The 24,120-nt window shown below is 41.3% G+C and overlaps 2 protein-coding genes across 3 annotated transcripts; both read left to right on the top strand.

The window, feature by feature from the left end:
* Window positions 1-5,622: 5,622 nt before the first annotated feature.
* LOC105005984 (superoxide dismutase 3) lies at window positions 5,623-23,251 on the top strand. 2 transcript variants are annotated; one of them, XM_010864270.3, is made up of 2 exons: window positions 5,623-5,931; window positions 22,347-23,251. In XM_010864270.3, the coding sequence occupies exons 1-2, from the start codon at window positions 5,912-5,914 to the stop codon at window positions 23,002-23,004; spliced, it is 678 nt and encodes a 225-aa protein (XP_010862572.1). In that variant the 5' UTR covers window positions 5,623-5,911; the 3' UTR covers window positions 23,005-23,251. The 2 variants fall into 2 exon arrangements, with proteins under 2 accessions (XP_010862572.1, XP_034146797.1); XM_034290906.1 differs by lacking the exon at window positions 5,623-5,931 and adding an exon at window positions 13,574-13,683.
* On the top strand, window positions 11,417-13,550 carry LOC117592725 (zinc finger BED domain-containing protein 4-like). The gene is made up of 2 exons (XM_034290905.1): window positions 11,417-12,449; window positions 12,844-13,550. Exons 1-2 carry the CDS (start codon window positions 12,098-12,100, stop codon window positions 13,536-13,538), a joined length of 1,047 nt encoding a protein of 348 aa, XP_034146796.1. The 5' UTR covers window positions 11,417-12,097; the 3' UTR covers window positions 13,539-13,550.
* Window positions 23,252-24,120: the final 869 nt, after the last annotated feature.

Here is a 24,120-nt window from a genome sequence, read left to right as displayed (position 1 = left end):
TGAAGCTTGAGAACGCAGAAAGCATTACCCGCTCATACGGATCCAAATCCCAGTATGTGCCTTGGGCATGACAGGATTTGGAGGGCCTGGTAGCTAAACTACCCAATCTCCATAATGGAGCAGGGAAGTGGATTAGAGTGTTCAAGGAGTTAACTATGGGGACACCACTGGCAGTGGGGGACCTAAATGCCTTGCTGGTTAGGGTGATGGGTACGACTTAAATGGAGGCAGTGTTGCGAGATGGTGGCCTAACACAGGTGATAGGGACTGTTGAAGGGGATGGACAGTCCTTTGACCCATACAGACAGCGACTATGGGGGGCCTTAAGGGATGGATACCCGGCCATAATAGACTCTGATGTCCTAAAAGGAACACCACTGGGAGAGACAGAAAACCGTATACTTAGAAACACAGCTAGAGAAGTGGAGGCTGCAAACTGAAAAAGACCCTGAGACTGATGATTTAGTATCCTTCATGTTCAGGAAAACGCTGGTGGGAGCACTGCCAACTCCTGTAAAGAACAAGCTGGAGGATGAAGTGGAATTGATGAAATCCAAACCACACAAGGAGTTCACGGACTATTTCATTCATGCTGTGGAGTGACACAGGCAGAGAGAAAATAGACTGGCTGAACAGGGGAAGGAGGTGCAGAGGAAGCTCACTCAATTACAACTGGACGAGCTCACAAAAAAGAGAAAGACACAGGCCCCAGGGCCATGGCACCTGTCCTCCAGGGAGGTCAACAGGCACCACAACAGACACAGGCCCCCCAGTCACCCACCTCACCAGTAGTGAATGTGTTTACACAGCCCCAGTGCTGCCCAGTGGCAGCAGAAAGGCCAGAGGAGGGGGCCAAAAGATCAGAATAAGGGGCCTAGGTTTCCAGTGGGGATTTGTTGGGGATGTAATCAGGAAGGTTATACTAAAAGTAATTGTCCTATAAACCCATGGGTCCCCAATCAGAGCAGTGGACACTGGGCCCCACACTCAGAAATAGGCAAAATCAGGGTTTTGGTAATTGGCAAGGTAGTAACCAAAACCAGGGAGCATGGCAACAGCCCCACGACCAGCCCGCTCAGGGTCCTGTGAACCCATGGACCCACCAAGAGTACTGAAGGTGCCCAGAGAATCCAAAAGGGGAGGGTGAGTTTGCATCTATAACTTTGCAGGCTGATAAGGAATAATGCTGCAGGTTCAAGTAAACGATAAGGGCACAACAATGATGGTAGATACCGCATCTACTGACACTTTTATTATGCCTCTCACATCCCCAGGGAAATAAGGAACAGCAATGGAAGTGAGTGATGCCAAGGGAGCAGGTTTGATTGATAAATGTTTTGATGTGCCTAGGTCAGTCCCACACATTACGTTGATGGTGAATAAGGGTTTCAAAGCTAAAGATTTAGGGCCTATGATGAAAAAGGCACAACAGACAATCCACTTATCCTCTGCTCTCCTGAAAAGAATCTGATTGAAGATTTCTGTTTTTGTAGAAATGGTTGGGGAACCACAGGAGGTGGAGATCACTATAGGTCAACAGATGCAGATAGGGGAGGTTGATAACAGACAAAGCATGTTGAGGAAGGAAATGGAACGAGTGGTTGCGAAGCAAGTTTGGACGCAGCTTGACACGGATGTAGGGCTAGTTAAATTGGCAAACCCAATGTATATCAAGGTAAAGCCAGGAGCACAGCCTGTGTGGAAAACAAATATTACATGAAGCCAGATGTAGAAACAGACATCAAGCCAACAACTGAAGGTCTAGCAGAGGCTGACGTGTTAGAAGAGACAGTTAGTGATGGTAACACACCACTCTTCCCAGTACTAAAAGCTGACAAGACAAAGTGGAGGCTTGTCCATGATTTGCGGCATATTAATGAAATCGTGCAGGATTGTCAAGCTGAGGTTCCAAATCCAGACACGCTATTGATGAATGTCCCTCCCAATGCCAAGTTTTTTTACATTATTGATCTGTGTGGCGCATTTGTGTGGCCCATTGGCTGAAGAGAGTAGACATTTGTTTGCTTTCACCAATGGGGGAAGGAAATACAGGTATACTCGCTTACCTCAGGGCTTTAAGCACTCTCCACACATTTTCAATCAGGTGTTGAAGGCAGATTTAGAGGAGCTTGTACTGGAGGGAACGCTCATCCAGTATGTTGATGATTTGCTGATCTGTCCTCCCATGTTAGAGCAGTGTCATGCTGACTCTATCAAGGTTTTGCAGAGATTGGCTGAGGGAGGACACCAGGTATCCAAAAAGTTAAAAGTTTAACTTTTTGAAATAAATCAACTTTTTGATGATATTCAAATTTTATGACCAGCACCTGTACAGTGGAGAGAACAAGTATTTGATACACTGCCGATTTTGCAGGTTTTCCTACTTACAAAGCATGTAGCGGTCTGTCATTTTTATCATAGGTACACCTCAACTGTTAGAGATGGAATCTAACTTGCCATAAGTATTTGATCACCTACCAACCAGTAAGAATTCCGGCTCTCACAGACCTGTTAGTTTTTCTTTAAGGAGCCCTCCTGTTCTCCACTCATTACCTGTATTAACTGCACCTGTTTGAACTCGTTGCCTGTATAAAAGACACCTGTCCACACACTCAATCAAACAGACTCCAACCTCTCCACAATGGCCAAGACCAGAGAGCTGTGTAAGGACATCAGGGATAAAATTGTAGACCTGCACAAGGCTGGGATGGGCTACAGGACAATAGGCAAGCAGCTTGGTGAGAAGGCAACAACTGTTGGCGCAATTATTAGAAAATGGAAGAAGTTCAAGATGACGTCAATCTCCCTCGGTCTGGGGCTCCATGCAAGTTCTCATCTCGTGGGGCATCAATGATCATGAGGAAGGTGAGGGATCAGCCCAGAACTACACGGCAGGACCTGGTCAATGACCTGAAGAGAGCTGGGACCACAGTCTCAAAGAAAACCATTAATAACACACTACGCCGTTATGGATTAAAATCCTGCAGCGCACACAATGTCCCCCTGCTCAAGCCAGCGCATGTCCAGGCCCGTCTGAAGTTTGCCAATGACCATCTGGATTATCCAGAGGAGGAATGGGAGAAGGTCTAATGTGGTCTAATGAGACAAAAATAGAGCTTTTTGGTGTAAACTCCACTTGCCGTGTTTGGAGGAAGAAGAAGGATGAGTACAACCCCAAGAATCCATCCCAACCGTGAAGCATGGAGGTGGAAACATCATTCTTTGGAGATGCTTTTCTGCAAAGGGGACAGGACAACTGAAACCGTATTGAGGGGAGGATGGATGGGGCCATGTATCGCCAGATCTTGGCCAACAACCTCCTTGCTTCAGTAAGAGCATTGAAGATGGGTCGTGGCTGGGTCTTCCAGCATGACAACAACCCGAAACACACAGCCAGGGCAACTAAGGAGTGGCTCCGTAAGAAGCATCTCTAGGTCCTGGAGTGGCCTATCCAGTCTCCAGACCTGAACCCAATAGAAAATATTTGGAGGGAGCTGAAAGTCTGTATTGCTCAGCGACAGCCCCGAAACCTGAAGGATCTGGAGAAGGTCTGTATGGAGGAGTGGGCCAAAATCCCTGCTGCAGTGTGTGCAAACCTGATCAAGAACTACAGGAAACGTATGATCTCTGTAATTGCAAACAAAGGTTTCTGTACCAAATATTAAGTTCTGCTTTTCTGATGTATCAAATACTTACGTCATGCAATAAAATGCTAATGAATTACTTAAAAATCATACAAAGTGATTTTCTGGAGGTCTGTGAGAGACGGAATTCTTACTGGTTGGTAGGTGATCAAATACTTATGGCAAGTTAGATTCCATCTCTCACAGTTGAAGTGTACCAATGATAAAAATTACAGACTTCTACATGCTTTGTAAGTGGGAAAACCTGCAAAATCGGCAGTGTATCAAATACTTGTTCTCCCCACTGTATCACAAACCCCCAAGATGCCTTGCTATTTATAAACCAGATATCAAAGTAATTTGAGTTATGTAAAATCATACCCATGGTATACAGTCTCATATACCATGTATATCCACCAATCAGGATTCAAACCACATGGTTTATTTTCTTGAATCTAACCACCTATCTGTTGAGTATACTTAATGTTTCAAGCATACAGAGTATGTAGGTCTTCTAACAGAAAATGTATAAAATAAGGATATAATAAAACATACATTTTCTACACAAACATGTATGTGAAAATATATGTACATCCTTATATTAAAATGTATTTCCTCAACATAGTATTTACATATATACACATGTATGTACAGGAATGTGGCCAAAACTATATTCTGGTTCACAATAGATTTTTGTAACTCCAGATGAATAAAATGTTTTTTTAAATTACATAAATGTTCTGATTTGTTTGTAAATGTATATACTTTTTTGCTACATATGGGGCACTTGTATTTTACAGAATATGTCATGTAATTTGCTATGAGAAAATGTCTGGACTGATGATCTAACAGCATAGCCATTATTATATCTGGGAGGGGGTTGATAAAGTTAATGTTTAATATTTATACATAATACCTGTCAAACTAAACGTCAGTGTAGAACCCTGCTGAAATGTGTTGTGCACATTTAAAATTTCATGGAACAGTTGGAGCAGATAAACACAAGGTTGGAGAAAACAGTCAAGATGTTGACTGGATAGAAATTAACTTAGCTGTACATATTCTAGCTGTACGTATGAACAGAAAAATGTAAGAGGAAAGGGGCAATGAATGATCAGCTGGATAGGACGCCTGGGATTCGCGATAACCAACTGACAACCTTAGAAATACTACGTTGCTAGGACATGCTAGCGATCAACATCAATTAGTTACGTTGTATCTACAACAAGAAAACGTTCACTTTTCCGGTTGTGACAACAGCTGACAAAGTTGCTGCTACCTAATTTCGGTCGCAAGATAACGTCGAAAAAACATTGTGACAACTGAAAATTGTTAGCAGGGATATTCCTATTTGTTTTCTAATGCCTCTTAATATGAAGTAATCATAACGTTACTGATTTTGAGTAATCTAAAAGTTACTTACGTTACTGATTACAAATGTGGACAGGTAACTTGTAACTGTAACAGATTACATTTCAAATGTAACCTACCCAACCCTGAGCATTGGTGATGTATATTTTCATTCCGACTTCACAGCATCCTAAAGCTCTGCGATTCTCTTGCGTAAAATGATTCACTTCAATGGATCTTCTAGAGCAGTTATTCAGTACACACAGTTCACAGAAAAGATTCATTCAAAACGAACGAATCGTTTATGATTCGCAGGTCATTATGTAGCGATTGCCATACGAGGCTTCATTACCGTTCTTCTAGCAGCAGGATGTTATGCTAGCAGCGCTAACTAAGATTTTTTTTTTTCAAAATAAAAGCCATTATTGACCTATATAAGGCAATATAGTTAACAATCTCGTCTGTACAATTTATGTTTAATGTCTGTTCCAATATTATTCTTGTCTGTTCTTTTTTACAGAACAGATTGTCAACTATATTGCCTTATACATTTATATGATGGCTTTTATTGTGAAAAAGAAAATCTGAGTGCTGCCAGCATAATATCCTGCTGCTAAAATAACGCTAATATGCCTCGTTTGGCCATCGCTACTATTACGCAGTCACGTTTGCGAAATGCTCAACATAATGTAGAATTGTGAAGTATACACAGTGTGTAGGCCCAATGCCCATTATACCTTTGCTATTATTGCCTTTGAAAATACTGTAGGGCATGTAAAAAAACATGTTTTTGTTACCGTCCCTCACTTTTTTGTTACCATCTGCTCCTCCCACCGCCTAGGCTTTCTGGTTACACAAGTTCATTGGCACCCGCAAAAACTGCATAGATCACATAAAGGGAGATTTAAAGGGGATTAAAACTTCCAGTGGCAAATTTGATGCCTCATTCCGACAACAGGTAGGCTGTAGATATCATAAATATTCCAATAAATCATTGATTTGAAATTGCTTACCAAAAACGATTAAACATGTTGGACTCAAAATTTATGTAAACAACCGAGGCAATTGTGCGTTGCCTATTTACCTCAGTTGTATTTAGACCTAGTAGAGAAATACAGGCTAAACAGAAACAGATATGCTTACGGTTGTGCCAGATGGATAAGCATTGCTTTTAATAGCATTTTCGATATGTAACTAGATGTTTACTGATTGACTTGAATTTAGTAGTGGGTTCTAGTGGGCTAGTAGTGGCTAGAGTGTGTACTATATAATCGTGTGTTATAGCATGTATTTTTAAGCTCTGAAAATATAAATTTGAACATGAAATTTGAGTGCCAATTTTAGGTTGGAATATGTTGAATCTTTCATTGAAGGAGGAATCTTATTAAAATGCTTTGTTGAAATCACTTCAGAGGGTTATTGAAGAAAATTCAAGCCAAATCTTATTTTGCATTATAAAGTAGGTGGTTCAAATCCTGAATACTGATTGGCTGATAGCTGTGGCATATGAGACAAACATTTTTTAATTTGAAAACTGAAGGATGTTGATGGTAGAGCATCTGTCCCTGAAGCTTTATAACTTGGTTATTTTGATAAAACATGTTTTCGGTCTGAGCTATTGACATTTCTCTGAATAAAACTGTTTGAAATACTATACTAATTTACTAAATTATAATACTGAATGATATGCGACCATATACCATGAGGATCACCTTTTACTGTTCTAATTGTGTTGGTAAACTCAGGAATTTGTTGTATATTGTCTATATACTATGAGGCGAAGCGCAGTGTCCAGGCACTCCGTGATGGATCATGTCAATGAACAGCTCTTAGCTGTGGTATATTGACAATATATACCACAAATCCCTGAGATTCCTTATTGCTTTTATAAACTGGTATTGACCATATACAACACCACTTGCGCCTAATTGCTTAATTGTAAATCGGGTTGTATGAGACAATGGTTATGACGTTATATCCCTTTTTACTGTTAAATATTTTGGGCAAATAGGTGTGAAATATACTTGTGTTCACATCATTTAGGCATTATGGGAATGTTGGTATTGTTACTGAACAGATATTAATTACATACACATGCTCATCCTGAAACATTCCATCTACATCTCATATACTGGGGTCTGGGGTGTCCAGAGAAGAAGCAGTGGGCACAAGTTATAGCCTTTATTGTTGAGTTGCCAATAGATACATCCAAAATTGACAGTCTCTATTGGGATTTTACATTTTTGGTCTTGAGAGTGTATATCAAATTCAACATGGAAATTCTGCGACCGGTGACCTCAGTATTTCTGGGGTCATAGATAAGGCCATGAACAAAATTGTCAAGATAAGGAAATTATAAAGTATGTTTTACATACTTTCATAACTATTAGCAAATAGTTAATACACTGTAAATAGCTAATAATATACAATTTAAAAGATTTTTTAATTTTCTGATTTTAAATAAAACATTTTTTTTGTCTTTTTAGTATTTTACACTTGTTTTGGCAATGTTTTGAAAATGTTTCCCATTCCAAAAAAGCCCTATACTTTTAGAAAACTGAACTGATATGGTGCAGAAGCTTTGTAAATATACCGAAAAGACTGGAACTCTTTACGTACAGAAATGCCAATCATTGACTCAATGATGAGTCCTAAAGCTGTCTCTAGAGATTAATCATAAGGCAGAGTAGTATACAATATATTATTTGTATTTGGCTTGATGACAAGTTGTTGTTTAAAACCCACAAATTATTTAATTTTTTAAAATTATTAATTCATATTAATAGAGCCCTTCTTTTTCATAATATAAAAGTAATAGTCCAGGCAACTATTCTGTCTGTTTTGGACTATGTAATCTATATGCAAGCATCAGCTTCTACACTTATAATTCTGGGATTGGTTATTTACAGTTGTGCTCATAAGTTTGCATACCCTGGCAGAAATTGTGAAATGTTGGCATTGATTTTGAAATGATGACTGATTATGCTATTTTTTTTATTTTTTATTGAAGCATAGTAATAATAATAATACTGTATATAGCGCTTTTCAAGTACCCAAAGAAGCTTTACAATACATATATAACAAACAACTACAGATAGATCAAAGAGACAAATGGTAGCTAACAAAACAAAAACCAAAAAGAGGGGGGTGGGTCAAACAACATAGGGCAGGGGCTAGGGAAAGGCTTGTTTGAACAGCTCCGCAGCTTGGACCGAGGGATGATAAGGAGGCCAGCAGTGGCTGAGCGGAGTGACCTGGAGGAATGGTATTGGGGAATAAGGTCAGAGAGTTTTGTCATCATTAAGCTTGAGGAAGTTCTGCTGCAGCCAGTTTTTTATTGTTGTCAGGCAAGTTTCAAAATGAGACAGGGGAGGGTTGGTGAGGGATTTATTGCAGAGGTAGATCTGAGTGTCATCGGCATAGCAGTGGAAGTCCAATTTAAGGTGACGGAGGATCTGACCAAGGGGGTGGATGTAGATGATGGGCATGGGCCCAAGAATGGAACCCTGGGGGACGTCCTGTGTGACTACAGCTGAGTCAGAATTATGACCATGGACCAAAATGTTGTGAGTACAGTTGGTGAGGTATGAGTGTAGACAGGAAAGTGCAGCTCCCTCAAAACCCAAAGCTTTGAGCCTTTGAATGACTGTGGATCTGGTGACTGACTGTGTCAAAGGCAGCACTCAGGTCAAGCAGGATAAGGATGTTGAGGGCGCCACAGCATCAGCAGAGACAAGAATGTCATTAACAACTTTGAGGAGGGCAGTTTCAGTACTGTGAAGAAAAAAAAAATCACACCCAACACTGCACTACCACCTCCCGACTGGATTAATTTACTTGTGGATTTATTTATCTACCAGAAAATTATCGCCTTTTATTTTTCGTAACCGGAAATCCAAATTGCATTGATAGTTTACTCCTCACTCCCCACCTGCACCCCTCCTTAATCCTTGGTATCAAATGTATAGTCAAAACAGGAAAGTCTGGTTCCAAAGTTCCATAAAGGTCCATAAATCGGTGTAGCCCTGTAACCAGGCTAAAGCGCCAGTGGAAATTCGGCGTTAGACATTTCCTTGTTTTCCATGAAAACATGCATGAAATGAGTTTGAATAGGAAATATTGCAAAATCAATAGGAAATATACACTCACCTAAAGGATTATTAGGAACACCTGTCCAATTTCTAGGCAGTCCTGTGGGCGAAAGATGCTAGAGGTCAGAGGAGAATGGGCCGACTGATTCAAGCTGATGAGCAACTTTGACTGAAATAACCACTCGTTACAACCGAGGTATGCAGCAAAGCATTTGTGAAGCCACAACACTCACAACCTTGAGGCGGATGGGCTACAACAGCAGAAGACCCACTGGGTACCACTCATCTCCACAAATAGGAAAAAGAGGCAGTTGAAGACTGGAAGAATGTTGCCTGGTCTGATGAGTCTCGATTTCTGTTGAGACATTCAGATGGTAGAGTCAGAATTTGGCGTAAACAGAATGAGAACATGGATCCATCATGCCTTGTTACCACTGTGCAGGCTGGTGGTGGTGGTGTAATGGTGTGGGGGATGTTTTCTTGGCACACTTTAGGCCCCTTAGTGGCAATTGGGCATCGTTGAAATGCCACGGCCTACCTGAGCATTGTTTCTGACCATGCCCATTCCTTTATGACCACCGTGGTCATAATCCTCTGATGGCTACTTCCAGCAGGATAATGCACCATGTCACAAAGCTTGAATAATTTCAAATTGGTTTCTTGAACATGACAATGAGTTCACTGTACTGAAATGGCCCCCACAGTCACCAGATCTCAACCCAATAGAGCATCTTTGGGATGTGGTGGAACGGGAGCTTCGTGACCTGGATGTGCATCCCACAAAATTCCATCAACTGCAAGATGCTATCCTATCAATATGGTCCAACATTTCTAAAGAATGCTTTCAGCACCTTGTTGAATCAATGCCACGTAGAATTAAGGCCGTTCTGAAGGTGAAAGGGGGTGAAACACAGTATTAGTATGGTGTTCCTAATAATCCTTTAGGTGAGTGTAGTATTTGACTAGGTTAGAAATAATTATTTTTAGGTGAAATAATAATTGTGTTCTTCAAACTTTGCTTTTGTCAAAGAATCCTCCATTTGCAGCAATTACAGCCTTTTTAAGCCTTTGGCATTCACGTTGTCAATTTGTTGAGGAAATCTGAAGAGATTTCATCCCATGCCTTCTGAACGCCTACCACAAATTGGATTGGTTTGATGGGCACTTCTTGCTTAATAAACGGCCAAGCAGCTCCCACAACAGCTCAATAGGGTTCAGATCTGGTGACTGTGCTGGTCACACCTTTATAGACAGAATACCTGCTGAATACCAGACTGATTCTTCCCTAAATATTACTTGTGCAATGTAATTGTTAAAGTATTGTTAATTACTATAATTTTTTAAGTAATTAACTACACTTCAACAACTACATTGCTGGCCTTCACAAATATGGTTTCATTATAATAATCTGCTGTTTTCTATCGCACATGTGAAATACTTGAACATTGCAAGTTCATGCGACTCATTGCTATTTATCACTGTAATTACCTCCATTTATGATGATGGACTAGTGAGGTAGGCTATTCAACTACCAGTGGACCCTTGTGCATTTGTTTCAACTGTCTCCATCTCTACTATTTCCTCAGTGTTTTTTCCTTTATATCGTACCCTGCCTCCATCCTCTCCATCCTCTTAAATTACCATTAAGTAATTTACACAATTCCCCTGTTCAAAATGCTACAGCGCTCCATAGCTGCTTTGCCACACCTGTTATCGTCGATGCAAATGCAGACTCCATGTCTGTCTCCACTGCCTCAGATTCACTTACTTTAGATGTAAAAAAGAACACATTAGAAATCACATACTTTAGACTATTGTTTGCTGAAAGGTTAGTAGTTAGCCTCCTGTCTTGTACCAATACTTTGGTTAGCTAGCTAGCAGCACACATTCAACATTTACCAACAGGAGAAGAAAATATTGCTAGATTTTAAAATAACATTATAACGAACACCACTAAAATTATGGGAAGCTAGCAAATTTAGTGCGATATCATGTGTGCCATTTCCCCGTCACTGTTATAGTGCTACTCGACTTTGGTTTGAGAGGAACATCACCTTTGAACTGAGTATGCGTCTGAAACATCTTGATTATGTTGCTGCACTTGGCAGCATCTGCCTCAAGTGACTGTTGACGTTTATCTCTGACTTTCTCCGTACCACCTTTTCTCTTCCTCTACATTTTAACAACATATATTAAGAGAAGCAGCAAATACTAAAAAAAAAACTTTGCTTAAGATACTGACCAGTAAGGGTGGGCGGTATACCGGTATGAACGCGAATACCGGTATGGCGTGGTGTCATGATATGGATTGTGCCATATCATGGATATCGCAATATATTACTAAATGTCTTAATAAAGTGTTTCTGTTTGGTATAAAATGTAAGTGAAGTGATACAGCCTAATGGGCTAGTTCAAATTTGTATATTTTACAAAAAAAACATTTAAGCATGGACGCTGCACGCATTGTGCCAGCCAGTGAAAGTCAACAAACAAGCATGCGCAACTCAAGAGGAAGCAAATGTTCACTGGAGTAAGCTGCTTTTGTTAGCAAGAGTAAGCAAACATTAAGTATGTCTGAAAATAACGCCAGTGGGGTTAGTGTGCCGGACGAAGAAGAATTGGTTAAAAAAAAGGGGGCCTCTTCTGTCGTTTGGAAATGGTTTGGTTTCAAATTATCCGACATCGACCAACAAACAGTAGTCTGTGAGTTGTGTCGTCGAATTGTGCTAGCCAAAGGTGGAAACACTAGCAATCTTTTTCACCACCTGAAAGCCATGCACGTGCGCGAATATGAACAATGAATGTGTTTAACAAATCCCCAGAGAAGCTGAGAAATTCCCAAAACGTCAACAAGCCAGACCCACACTCTGCTATCAATCGAGGCATCATTTGTTACTGGTATTCACATAGCAAAAGACATGCTAACAATTCAAACAGTGGAGAAAGATGGTTTCAGAAAGCTGATTCGAACACTAGACCCAAGATACGAGATCCTGAGCCGTAAATACTTAAAGACATGTCTGAAATCTCTACATGGAATGCAAGAACAGAGTTGCCAACGAGATCAATAAAACTATATTCTTCTCCACCAATGCAGACTTATGGTCAAGCCGGACCACAGAGCCTTACATAAGCCTTACAATTCATTATATTGACGACAACTGGAAGCAGCAAAGCAAGTGTCTTCAGACCTCATATTTCCCAGACGTCCACACCGGAGAAATAATTGCAGCTGTGCTGAGGGAGGCACTCCCGTCCTGGGGCTTGGAAGATTCGCGTCAAGTTTGCATGACTACCGACAGTGGAGCGAACATGGTCAAAACATTGGCGCTAAACAGATGGACAAGACTAGGGTGTTTCGGACACAGGCTACACATCGCTATTGGTAAGTATAAGTTTCAACGTCCAATGCACGTTATAGCTGACTATTCTGCCTGATCCTATGCGTTAAGATGAATACAGTTATGCAAATCTATAATAATTGTATGAAAACAGTAGCAGGAACGCCTTGGCGTTTACCATGTTTTTAGCCCCTACAATAAAGGCCTTTTATTAAAAGTTGTAGTTTGTAATAGACACATTAGTTTATAATTTCAATATATTCATCTATCCTTTTTCTCTTTCATTAATAAATGCCTACTCAATAAATGTCCCCGTTTTCTAAAACAACATAGCTCTCTTAATCACCAAAGTTGTATGTATTCCATAGATGGATTCCATTTGTTATCATGTTTATTGAATAATTGTGATGTAATTTCTTTCAAAATTATTTTTTTCAGAGAGGAGTGTCCAAAACGAACCTCGGCTTTCCCGGGACACAGGAGTGTGCAAGAGAGTGGTCAGCACATTTTCCTATAGTTTCAAGAAACAGAAGGCCCCAAGTGCACAGGACAAACTGAACCTGCCCCTCCACAAACTCATCATGGAATCCCCGACAAGCTGGGGATCTCGACTGCAGATGATGGAAAGAGTCCTGGAGCAGGAAAAGGCCATCACACATGTCCTTTCAGCAGACAAGAAAACAAGGCACCTTGCACCCAATTATCAAGACATTGATGTCTTTGAATGTATCATGGCAGCACTTAAACCCCTCCAGGAATTTACAGACGCCTTGTCAGGAGAGGCATATGTGAGTGTGTTGTATCTTAAACCAGTCCTCCATTTGTTCAAGACGGAGGTTCTGAAATCAAATGAGGGTGAAGCCCAACTGACCCGAGACATCAAGATGAGGGTAGTTGATTACCTATTTGACAAATACACCAACCCTGAAACAGATGAGTTGCTTACCATGGCTACATTTCTGGACCCAAGGTTCAAGAATACATACATGACCACTGAGAAGCTGGTGGAGGTGAAGGTGAGAGCTGCCTCTGAGGCGGAAGCCCTGCTGGTAGGGAACACTGCTGTGGAAGGGGATTACAGAGAGAGAGACAAGCTGCCACTGCTCCAAAATCAGCCTTGGAAGCTTCTTTAAGAATACCAATAGTGCACCTGCACCTGCCTTAACCCAAAGACAGGTCATTGAGCAAGAGCTGGATAGCTACACTCTGATGATGGAAGCAGACAGTGAGGCTGATCCTTTGGAGTGGTGGCGAGGTCACGCATCCAACTTTCCACAAGTGAGTCGTCTTGCAATGAAATATTTATGCATCCCAGCAGGGATGGAAATTAGCACCCGCCACCAGCCAAATGCGGGTGATTTTGTGTTGTGGCGGGTAAACTCGCTTCACCTACCGGCCACCGTGGCGGGTAAATAAAAATAGCATACTGTTTCACCCGGACACTTTTACGGAACAGGATTAGTGCCAAGCAATAATAAAAAAAATAAAACCATCTCGACATTAAAGTCATCAAAATGCGAGATTAAACTCGTTAAATTTAGAGGAAAAAAGTCGAAATACAATCTTGAGAATAAACTCATTAAATATCAAGAATAAAGTTTAATAATCCGTCTTATGGGAAACCACGAAACCTCGATGAATCGCGCGTAGGTGAAGCCAGCGATAACCTTGCATTTGTCCACTGGTTGTCAATTCATGTTGGACAAAAGCGAGTACATCGCGCAAATTGGACACATTTTTTTTTTCTAAAAAGACCTAGCTGCTTGCAAATTCTCTTTTAAATTCGTATGCTAATTATAATTCTGTCATAATTAGCTAATAGTTGATAGTATTTCTTTGTTACTGAAAGAAAGTCTATAGCTTGACTAATTTATCCAACTCACTGCACACTGATCGAATGCGTTATTCTACATATAACTTCGACTTTTATTCTCGATATTTCATGAGTTTATTCTCAAGATTGTATTTCGACTTTTTTCTCGAAATATTACTGGGTTTTTCTCGAAACACAACGATGTGTCTTTATTGTCGAGATGGTTTTATTTTTTGTATTATTGCTTGGCACTAATCCTTTTACGTACACTTTAGAGGCGGCGCACATAAAAAATATGTGGCGTTACATCGCAGGCGTTAAGAGGTGAGAAAACATCTCAGGAAGAGCCAGTGGACAAAGAGGCGAAAGTCAAAAAAAAAATTTTTAAAGAACGATGGAGAAAAGCAGACAATGGGGAGTCCCGCGATTGGTTAGTTTACGACGAGACGAATCTGATAATGTACTGCTCTGTATGTCGTCAACACGTTTCACGTTGTTGGTTAAAAACAAGAAAGTGGCTGGTAAAAACATTGAGTGGCTGTTAGATTTTGAAATCCACCAGCCACAGTGGCCGATGGACAAAATTTTTTATTTCCATCCCTGCATCCCAGCCACAAGTTTCCCCTCTGACAGAGCATTTACAAAAATGTGGTCACATGCCACAGGGCATCTCTGAAACCAGAAACTGTCAATATGCTGGTGTTCCTGGCACAGAACTTGTAAAGAGGGAGGCAGCGAGTTGTTAGTTGAATTCATAATGACCAGTGTTATGCTGAAAAAAATGCACTTATGTTTTGCATGAAACAATGTTTTACATTTACTTACATCCTGTAAACTTGAAATATTTTATTTAATTTAACTGCATATATATTTAACTCTTATACCTTTGTTTGTTTCATGTTCGCACAGGAAAAAACATAATCAATGAAATGTGCTTTGCCTTCCGTTCTGCTTCTGTATGTTTAAATGCAATATTTAGAAAAAAAAAATACTTTGAAGGGCTAATAAAAGTAAAACAAATGTTTACAGTATATCGTGATAGTATATCATTATCGCTTGGAAAATGCAAAATATCGTGATCGTGAATTTTTGTTAATATCGCCCACCCCTACTGACCAGTCCTGTTCTGCCAAATGGTTGGACAAATTCAATTTTGCAGGGGTCACTACTCCTCCCCCTGAAATATTGGGTCGGTCCATGTGAGTTGCCGTTGTGTAGACCTTTGTGCACCAGAGAGATAGAAACAGGGAGAGAGAATTCAAGTCAAGCTGAGTGGCCCACAAAATTCTGATCATTCCGGGAAAAATTGCACTGAGCGGCTGCTGGGTGGCCCTCGTTAGTTGGTTCGGCCCAACACACCGGGAAAAGTCCCGAACCTCCTGATGGCCAGTCCACCCCTGCCTGAGACCAATGGTAGATTTCAATTATGACTTAAAGTGCCCTCTACAATTATTGGCACCCCTAGTAAAGATGAGTAAAAAGGGTTATACATTTCTTTCATTTTCGTGATTTACGTTAATGTCAAGGTAATTCACCAAAAGGTTGGAGAATACAGAGCAAGGAATCTGAGACCATTCCTCTTTACAGAATCTCTCCACATTCTCCAGGGTCCTTGGTCCTCTGAAAATGGACTCTCCTATTCAGGTAAGCCCACAGGTTTAGGTCAGGGGACTGAGGTGGCCATGGCAGATTTAGATTTTGCTTGATTTTGTGTTCAGTGAACCATTTATGTGTTGATTTGGACATATGTTTAGAATCATTGTGATGCTGGAAGATCCAATGACAACCCAGTTTCAGGTTCCTTTCAGAGGCAGTCAGATTCAGATTTATAATCTCCTGGTATTTCATGGAGTTCATGGTGCCATGTTATGGAACAAGGTTTCCAGGGCCTTTGGAGGAAAAACAACCCCACAACATCAATGTGTAATTGATCAAACATACAGTTGCATAACACACCTCTCCTGCTTCCTGCCTTTTGCCAGCCTTTCTTTTCTTACTTCTTTAAATCTTTTGCATTTGTTTCATTTTTAAATCATGTTTTTACAATTTTATGTAATTTTTTAAAAGATTACATAAAAAAAGCATAGTTCTTTTGTATTTTTGAATGATTTTTATGATGGAGGAGCTAAGACAGCTGTTGTAGGAACGGATCAACCGCTTAGAAGATTTAGTCACCAGAGCGCTCTTCCAGTCAGACTGTGGGTCTTGTCCCGCAGGTGAATCAAGAAATGCTAATGCTAAGGTAGCACAACAGGCTAACTTAAGGCTAGAGAGCTCTAAAGATTTCCCTATACTTGATAGAACGCAGTCAAAACTGGTGAACAGATCAGAGCAATTTTAGAGCGAACAGCTGAATGAGACGATAACACAGCTTGAAATATGTGAGGCTCTGAGCAGCTACTCTAGGGGTTGAGCTACCAAATGCCAACGGAAGGACACAGATTGGTATACAAGGGATTACTTCAAATCTAGACCACTCTGTCACAGACCTGGCTGACATTCTCCCCTGGACATGTGCAAATCCAGCAAGAAATCTAATAGGACAGCACCAACCCTCAATCCACCACCTGAACTCACACTACAAAACAGGTACGATCCACTGACTCGGAACAAAATGTGTGTAAATGAACCTGGGGAAGCTAACCCCAACTCTAGCATTAGGGCTAACCAAAATCCAAGAAATAGCCCTAAAACCATTGATAGGACGAGGGAAAGAAGAAACTTTGCTAACTCCATATCTGATAAGCCAGATACTACCTTGATTGGGGACGACATAACCAAGCATATCAGAATGGCAAAGACTGAAAACCTAACCATGGCTGACACATCGGTCAGAGAGCTAACAGAAATGTTGCCGGTTATTCTCGATTTTTCGATGCTACTGGAAAAAAACTTTCAACAAAAAGTTTTCATCTCAGGCCCCATTCCAACCTTGGGGAAAGGAATTTAATCTTTTAGCAGACTCCTTGGGCTGAATACATGGCTGACATCGGCATGCCTCAACCATGGAATGAGGTTTATTGACACTTCCAATCTTTTTTGGAACTGTAAAGACCGCTTTAGACCTGATGGGGTTCATCCAAACATCATGGGATGCCGGCTGCTTGCTGCCAACCTACGTCACGCTCTTGGAATGCCAATCCAAAACAAGATAAGCATTAAGGACAGTACTCATAGGCATATTATTCACCCCCCCTCTCCTGACCCTCTAACTAAAATCACCCAATGCTTCCAGAAGTTGTCCTTGTCCCATATGGGGGCACAACAACTCCCACCACCCCTTTAACCACACTCCCTCTCCACCTCAATCACACCTACCCTCTCCCCCTCTATCACACTCCCCCTCTCCTCCTTTACCACACTCACCCTCCCCCCTCCACAACACTCACCAATCAGGGAGCTAGTTCTAACCAAACTAGAGCACAAACTATGTCCCACTCCTCCCCCGTCTAAAACGATTGCTTAGACAACTGCCACATCGTCAACAACCTTGTCCTTTATTTCCACGGAGCACAAAATATACTCAGTGATGTGCTTCGGGTCCCTGCTATTGTTAAAATAGCAGTGCCGACTGTTTTGAGTACAAGCTAGGACCCAGTATCTCTATTCCAGTATTGATTAGAAATAGAAAGAATTGTGAGAATGCAACCTATAAAGTAAACTTGTCTAATCTGTTAACTGTATACACCTCAACCTACTAGAACAGGAACCCGTATTATACCTATTAAGCTGGCTTCACTTAATATCAGATCTCTCGCAAACAAATACTTATTGGGAAATAACATTATAATATCCTAATACCTAGATCTTATGTTTCTCACTGAAACGTGACTAACAGAAGATTGTAGTGCTGCAATTCTTGAAGAGACAGCACCTGAAAAATTTGACTATATGAATACGTGTCGAAATGGTTGGAAAGGACGAGGAGTGGCTGCCCTATTCAAAGATACATTCCAGTGCAAAGAAAATACACTAGGTAATTTTATTTATTTTGAATATCTCTGTTTTACATTGAAGGGTACCCCCAACATTTAGTTTTTAACCATTTAACCATTTACAGACCTCCACGATATTCTGCTTTTTTGCTGAATTTTGCTTAACTACTCTCTGTTATATCAGTTGATTATAACTTGTTTATTATTACAGGGGATTTTAACATCCACATAGATAATAGTACAGACAATAATGCCAAATAACTTTTTGCACTACTTGACACTTTTGATCTCACTCGACTTGTGAAAGAGCGTACACACTCTCAAGGCCACATTCTAGATCTCTAAAGTTCTTGCTATTTCCTCTGTCATGGTTAAAGACTTGGCCCTGTCTGATCATTCCTGTGTCTTTTTTGATTCACTTATCACCCCAAATGTTCCAGCAAACTCTGTTTCTGTTAAGAAAAGCTACATTAATGAGAGTACCAATGCTCAATTTATTAAAGCCATAGCTATCTCTCCAACAATAAGTGCTCAGACAGTTCATGTACTCCTGGATAATTTTAATGCCAAAATATTGAATATCATGGATCGTGTTGCACCGTTAATGGTAAAGAAAACTATGAGCAAACAGAAAACACCATGGAGAACCACCATGATGGTAAGCGCCCTGAAAAGTGAATGTAGGAAAGCGGAACGTAAGTGGAGGAAAACTAAACTCAAAATTCACTATGACATCTATAAACAAAGCCTTGGTAGCTTCAACAATAGGCATAACTTGGTTATTTTGTCACATTTTAATACAATTGATAAAAAATCCGTAGACGAAAAAGTTGGACATCTTAAAGCTTCCACTTGCTGTCTCGACACACTGCCATCAGACTTATTATATATATTTTTTAATTCTATAACAATGGACCTACAGCAAATAGTTAATAGCTCTCTGCAATCAGGCATTTTCCCAAAGTTTTTTAAAAACAGCTGCCATTAAGCCCCTATTAAAAAAGAGAACCCTGAATGTATCTATAATGAACAACTATAGACCTGTATTAAATTGCCCTTTTATAGGGTCATTGAGAAGGTTGTCTTCAATCAACTTAGCAATTTTGTGACCTCAAGTGGTCTCTTAGACACATTTCAGTCAGGTTTCCAACCTCACCACAGTACTGAAATGGCCCTGATTAAAGTTTAAATGATATTCAGCCGAATAGTGATTCTGATAAAATAACGGTTCTGGTTCTATTAGATTTCAGTGCAGTATTTGACACTGTAGATCATAGAACACTTAAAGGTAGGCTGGAATATTGGGTAGGACTCTCCGGGACAGTCCTTGATTGGTTCAGATCATATTTTAGATGGCCGGAGTTACTTTGTCACCATTGGTAATCATGAATCTGATAGGGTGGCTATGACATGCGGAGTTCCACAGGGATCAGTTCTCGGACCGCTTTTGTTCAATCTCTATATGCTACCCCTGGGCCAAATTCTACAAAACAACAACATAAACTACCACAACTATGCTGATGATACTCAAATATATACGGCTCTCGAACCATATGACAACAGCTCAATAGACTCTCTGTGTCACTATATAGAGCACATAAATACCTGGATGAAGTATTAATAAAGAGCTGGATTCTCAGGCCCTTAAAACCAGGGATCAAGTGCGCAGGAATTGGTGTTTTCATAGACTCAGACCTCACATTTAACAGTCATATCAAAGCAGTCACCAAAACAGCATTCTTCATTCATCATTCATCTTCTTCCACTTCATCCGGGGCCGGGTCGCGGGGGCAGCAGTCTAAGCAGAGATGCCCAGACTTCCCTCTCCCCAGACACTTCCTCCAGCTCTTCCGGGGGGACACCGAGGCGTTCCCAGGCCAGCCGGGAGACATAGTCCCTCCAGCGTGTCCTAGGTCTTCCCCGGGGTCTCCTCCTGGTGGGACGGGACCGGAACACCTTCCCAGGAAGGCGTTCCGGAGGCATCCGAAACAGATGCCCAAGCCACCTCAGCTGACCCCTCTCGATGTGGAGGAGCAGCGGCTCTACTCCGAGCTCCTCCTGGGTGACCGAGCTTCTCACCCTATCTCTAAGGGATCGCCCAGCCACCCTGCGGAGAAAGCTCATTTTGGCCGCCTGTATCCGGGATCTTGTCCTTTCGGTCATGACCCAAAGTTCATGACCATAGGTGAGAGTAGGAACGTAGATTGACCGGTAAATCAAGAGCTTCGCCATGCGGCTCAGCTCTTTCTTCACCACGACAGACCGATACATCGACCGCATTACTACAGAAATTGAGGACCATGGCCTCGGATTTGGAGGTACTATTTCTCATCCCCACCGCTTCACACTCGGCTACAAACCGTCCCAGTGCATGCTGAGGGTTCGTGTTTGAAGGGGACAACACGACAACATCATCTGCAAAGAGCAGAGACGAAATCGTGTGGTCCCCAAACCTGACACCCTCCGGCCCCTGGCTGCGCCTAGAAATTCTGTCCATAAAAATTATGAACAGAACCGGCGACAAAGGGCAGCCCTGCCGGAGTCCAACATGCACTGGGAACAAGTCTGACTTACTGCCGGCAAAGCGGACCAAGCTCCTGCTTCGGTCGTACAGGGACCTGACAGCCCTTAGCAAAGGACCCAGGGCCCCATATTCCCGAAGCACCCTCCACAGGACGCCACGAGGGACACAGTCGAATGCCTTCTCCAAATCCACAAAACACATGTGGACTGGTTGGGCAAACTCCCATGAACCCTCCAACACCCCGTCGAGGGTATAGAGCTGGTCCAGTGTTCCACGGCCCGGACGAAAATCACACTGTTCCTCCTGAATCCGAGGTTCTACTATCGGCCGTATTCTCCTCTCCAGAACCCTGGCATAGACTTTCCCGGGGAGGCTGAGAAGTGTGATCCCCCTATAGTTGGAACAAATTTTTTTCTTTGTAAAGCACATTTAATTGCTTTGATGTATGAATTGTGCTATATAAATACATTTGCTTGCTTGCTTGCATGGTACCTCCACAGTGGGCATAAGATTATTTTCTGTGTAGTGTTTGTTGCCAAAAGCAACACATTTTGGTTTCATCTGACCATAGCACTCGGTTACAGTCAAAGTTCCAGTAGCATTTAGCATACTCCAGGCAATTATGTTTATGGTGTAACGACAGGAACGGCATTTTAGTGGCATACCTTCCAAATATTTCATTGGCATGGAGGTGGCGTCTAATGCTAGTTTTGGAGAGGCGAGTAGAGTCGAGCTGGTACCATGCAGTGGAAAAGCGCCATTTGTGGCCCCAAGATGCTACTCTCTTCTGTAAATCTCCAACAGTGATCTTCAGGGAGGTTTTAGCCTCTCTTACCATCCTCTTCACTGTGTTGGGGCAAAATAAACTTGGGTCCTCTTCCAAGCAATTTTTTAAAAGTTCCAGTTTGAACTTTTTTAGTGTTGCCCTTATGGTTGATACAATAAAAGGCATTTTCGGATAAGTAGCTATTTTGTTTTAGTCATTCCCTGATTTATGCTCAAGCTCAACACACTTTTCCCTCATTTGATTTGTGTTCTTTTTTCTTTCCCATATTTATGATTATGAATAAGGGAATATAGCCTCTGTGTCACCTCATATTTATACCCCAGTGAAACAGGAAGTCATGGATTTCTGCTCAGATGTTCATAAACACTTTTTTACCCCCTGAACTTAAAAAAGTAAAATGGACAAAATGCTTCAATTAAAATGTGTTAATAAGAATTTCTAGGGGTGCCAATTATTGTAGCACACATGGTTTTGTTAGAATTAATGATATCTTGACATACAGTGAGGAAAAAAATTGTCGGTGGGCAAACGTACAAAATCAGCAGGGGATCAAAAAATTTTTTTCCTCACTGTATTTTTTCCCCAAAATAAATTTACTTCAGCATTTTCCAGTGTGACATTCAGCTAATTCACAAAAAGGTGAATTACATTTTTTACAACCCTTTTCTATTCATCTTTACTAAGGGTGCCAATAATTGTGGAGGGCACTGTATATGCCTATGATAAGCCAAGCTGTACAGAACAAATCAAAAATTAAAACATTTAGAAATGGGTAACTTCATATTTATACTCATCTCAAATATTCTATGTCTTTAATTTTATGGTAGTATGCTTATGTGTAGCATAAAACCTGGATGCTTATGTTTTTTGTTTTTCTTGTAGGTTACACAGAATAGCTACAACCATGCTTCCATTCCATCCAACACTTCTGGTGGTTCTGGTAAGCGTGCATGCCTGCTTCTCTACACCAGGAGAGGAGGTTGCCTCCAACATGGCCCCACCAGAAGCCACAGATTTTAACAGAACTGTCTATGCAGCTTGCAAAATGAGACCCAACACCAAGCTAGGTGAGGGTTTACCCAAGGTGTATGGACAGGTTCTGTTCAAACAGGAATACCCAGAAGGAACCTTAAAGGTCCGCTTTCTTCTCCATGGCTTCTCCAGTCAGAGTGATGGTCAGTCCAGAGCCATCCACATCCACCAGTATGGGGACTTCAGTGAGGGCTGTGATTCCACTGGCGGCCATTACAACCCATACAAGGTTCTTCATCCCAACCATCCAGGGGACTTTGGAAACTTTGTGGCCAGCCAGGGAAGGATTCACAAGTTGACTGAATCAGAGGCCACTCTGTTCGGGGGATTGTCAGTGCTGGGGCGGGCGGTGGTGGTCCATGAGAAGGTAGATGACCTAGGCCAGGGTGGGGATTCAGGGAGCCTGCTACATGGTAATGCTGGACAAAGGCTGGCATGCTGCACAATTGGGATGAGTAGACCAAAACTGTGGGATAAGGCCCATCGCAGACAACAGAGCAGGGGATGAAACACTATGTTACACAATTTTTGTTACAGGGTAGCAAGTGTTATTTTTGTAAGCCTAAGTATAGACAATGGCTGTTATTCAGAAAGAAAATTAATTTGTGTCTTTTTGTTCACATGAAGTCAGAAAAAACTACATGTGAATCCAAATTGACATGTATTTACAGTTAGGTCCGGAAATAATTGGAAACTGACAAGTTTTGTTATTTTGGCTATTTACCAAAATGTATTCAAGTTAGTTAAATAATGAATATGGCCTTAAAGACACTCTCTCAGCTTTAATTTGAGGGTATTCACAATCCATATTGGAGGAAGGGTTTAGGAATTACAGCTCTTTAAAATGTAGCCCCCACAAGGGACTGAAAGTAATTGGACAGTTGACTCAAAGCTGTTTCATGGACAGGTGTGAGCTATACCTTCATCATTTCTTCATGATTTGAGCAGGTAAAAGGTCTGGAGTTAATTCCAGGTGTGGCATTCACATTTGGAAGCTGTTGTTGTGAACCCACAACCTGAGTTTAAAGGAGCTCTCAATGCAAGTGAAATAGGCCATGCTTAGGCTGCAAAGAAAATCCATCAGATAGCAGGAACATTAGGAGTGGCCAAAACAAGTTTGGTACATTCTGAGTAAAAACTATGCACTGGTGAGCTCTGCAACACAAGAAGGCCTGGATTTCCACAGAAGACAACAGTGGTGGATGATTGTAGGATACTTTCCATGGTAAAGAAAAATCCCTTCACAACATCCAACCAAGTGACAAACACTCTACAGGAGGTAGGGGTATCATTGTCCAAGTCTACCATAAAGAGAGGAGTTCACATGAGCAAATACAAAGGGTTCACCACAAGATGCAAACCATTTATAAGCCTCAAGAATAGAAAGGCCCAGAAATATCTAAAAAAGCCAGCCCAGTTCTGGAACAGTGTTCTTTGGACAGATGAAACTAAGATCAACCTGTATTGGAATGATGGGAAGAAATGGTATGGAGAAGGCTTGGAACGGCTCATGATTCGAAGCATACCACATCATCTGTAAAACACAGTGGAGGCAGTGTTATGGCATTGGGCATGCATGGCTTCTAATGGCACTAGGTCACTAGTGTTTATTGATGATGTGACA

This window comes from Esox lucius, chromosome 25 (assembly GCF_011004845.1).
Source record: "Esox lucius isolate fEsoLuc1 chromosome 25, fEsoLuc1.pri, whole genome shotgun sequence".
Lineage (NCBI taxonomy): Eukaryota > Metazoa > Chordata > Actinopteri > Esociformes > Esocidae > Esox > Esox lucius.
Note: the sequence above shows the minus strand (reverse complement) of the source record. Positions and strands in the feature narration are given on the sequence as shown.

Excerpts from the sequence above, each read along its gene's own strand:
- LOC105005984 (XM_010864270.3), top strand. The coding sequence starts at position 5,912 with ATGCCTCATTCCGACAACAG. Across the intron at positions 5,932-22,346 it reads ATGCCTCATTCCGACAACAG|GTTACACAGAATAGCTACAA; the intron begins GTAGGCTGTAGA and ends TTTTTCTTGTAG.
- LOC117592725 (XM_034290905.1), top strand. The coding sequence starts at position 12,098 with ATGGAATGCAAGAACAGAGTTGCCAACGAGATCAATAAAACTATATTC. Across the intron at positions 12,450-12,843 it reads CAGGCTACACATCGCTATTG|AGAGGAGTGTCCAAAACGAA; the intron begins GTAAGTATAAGT and ends TATTTTTTTCAG.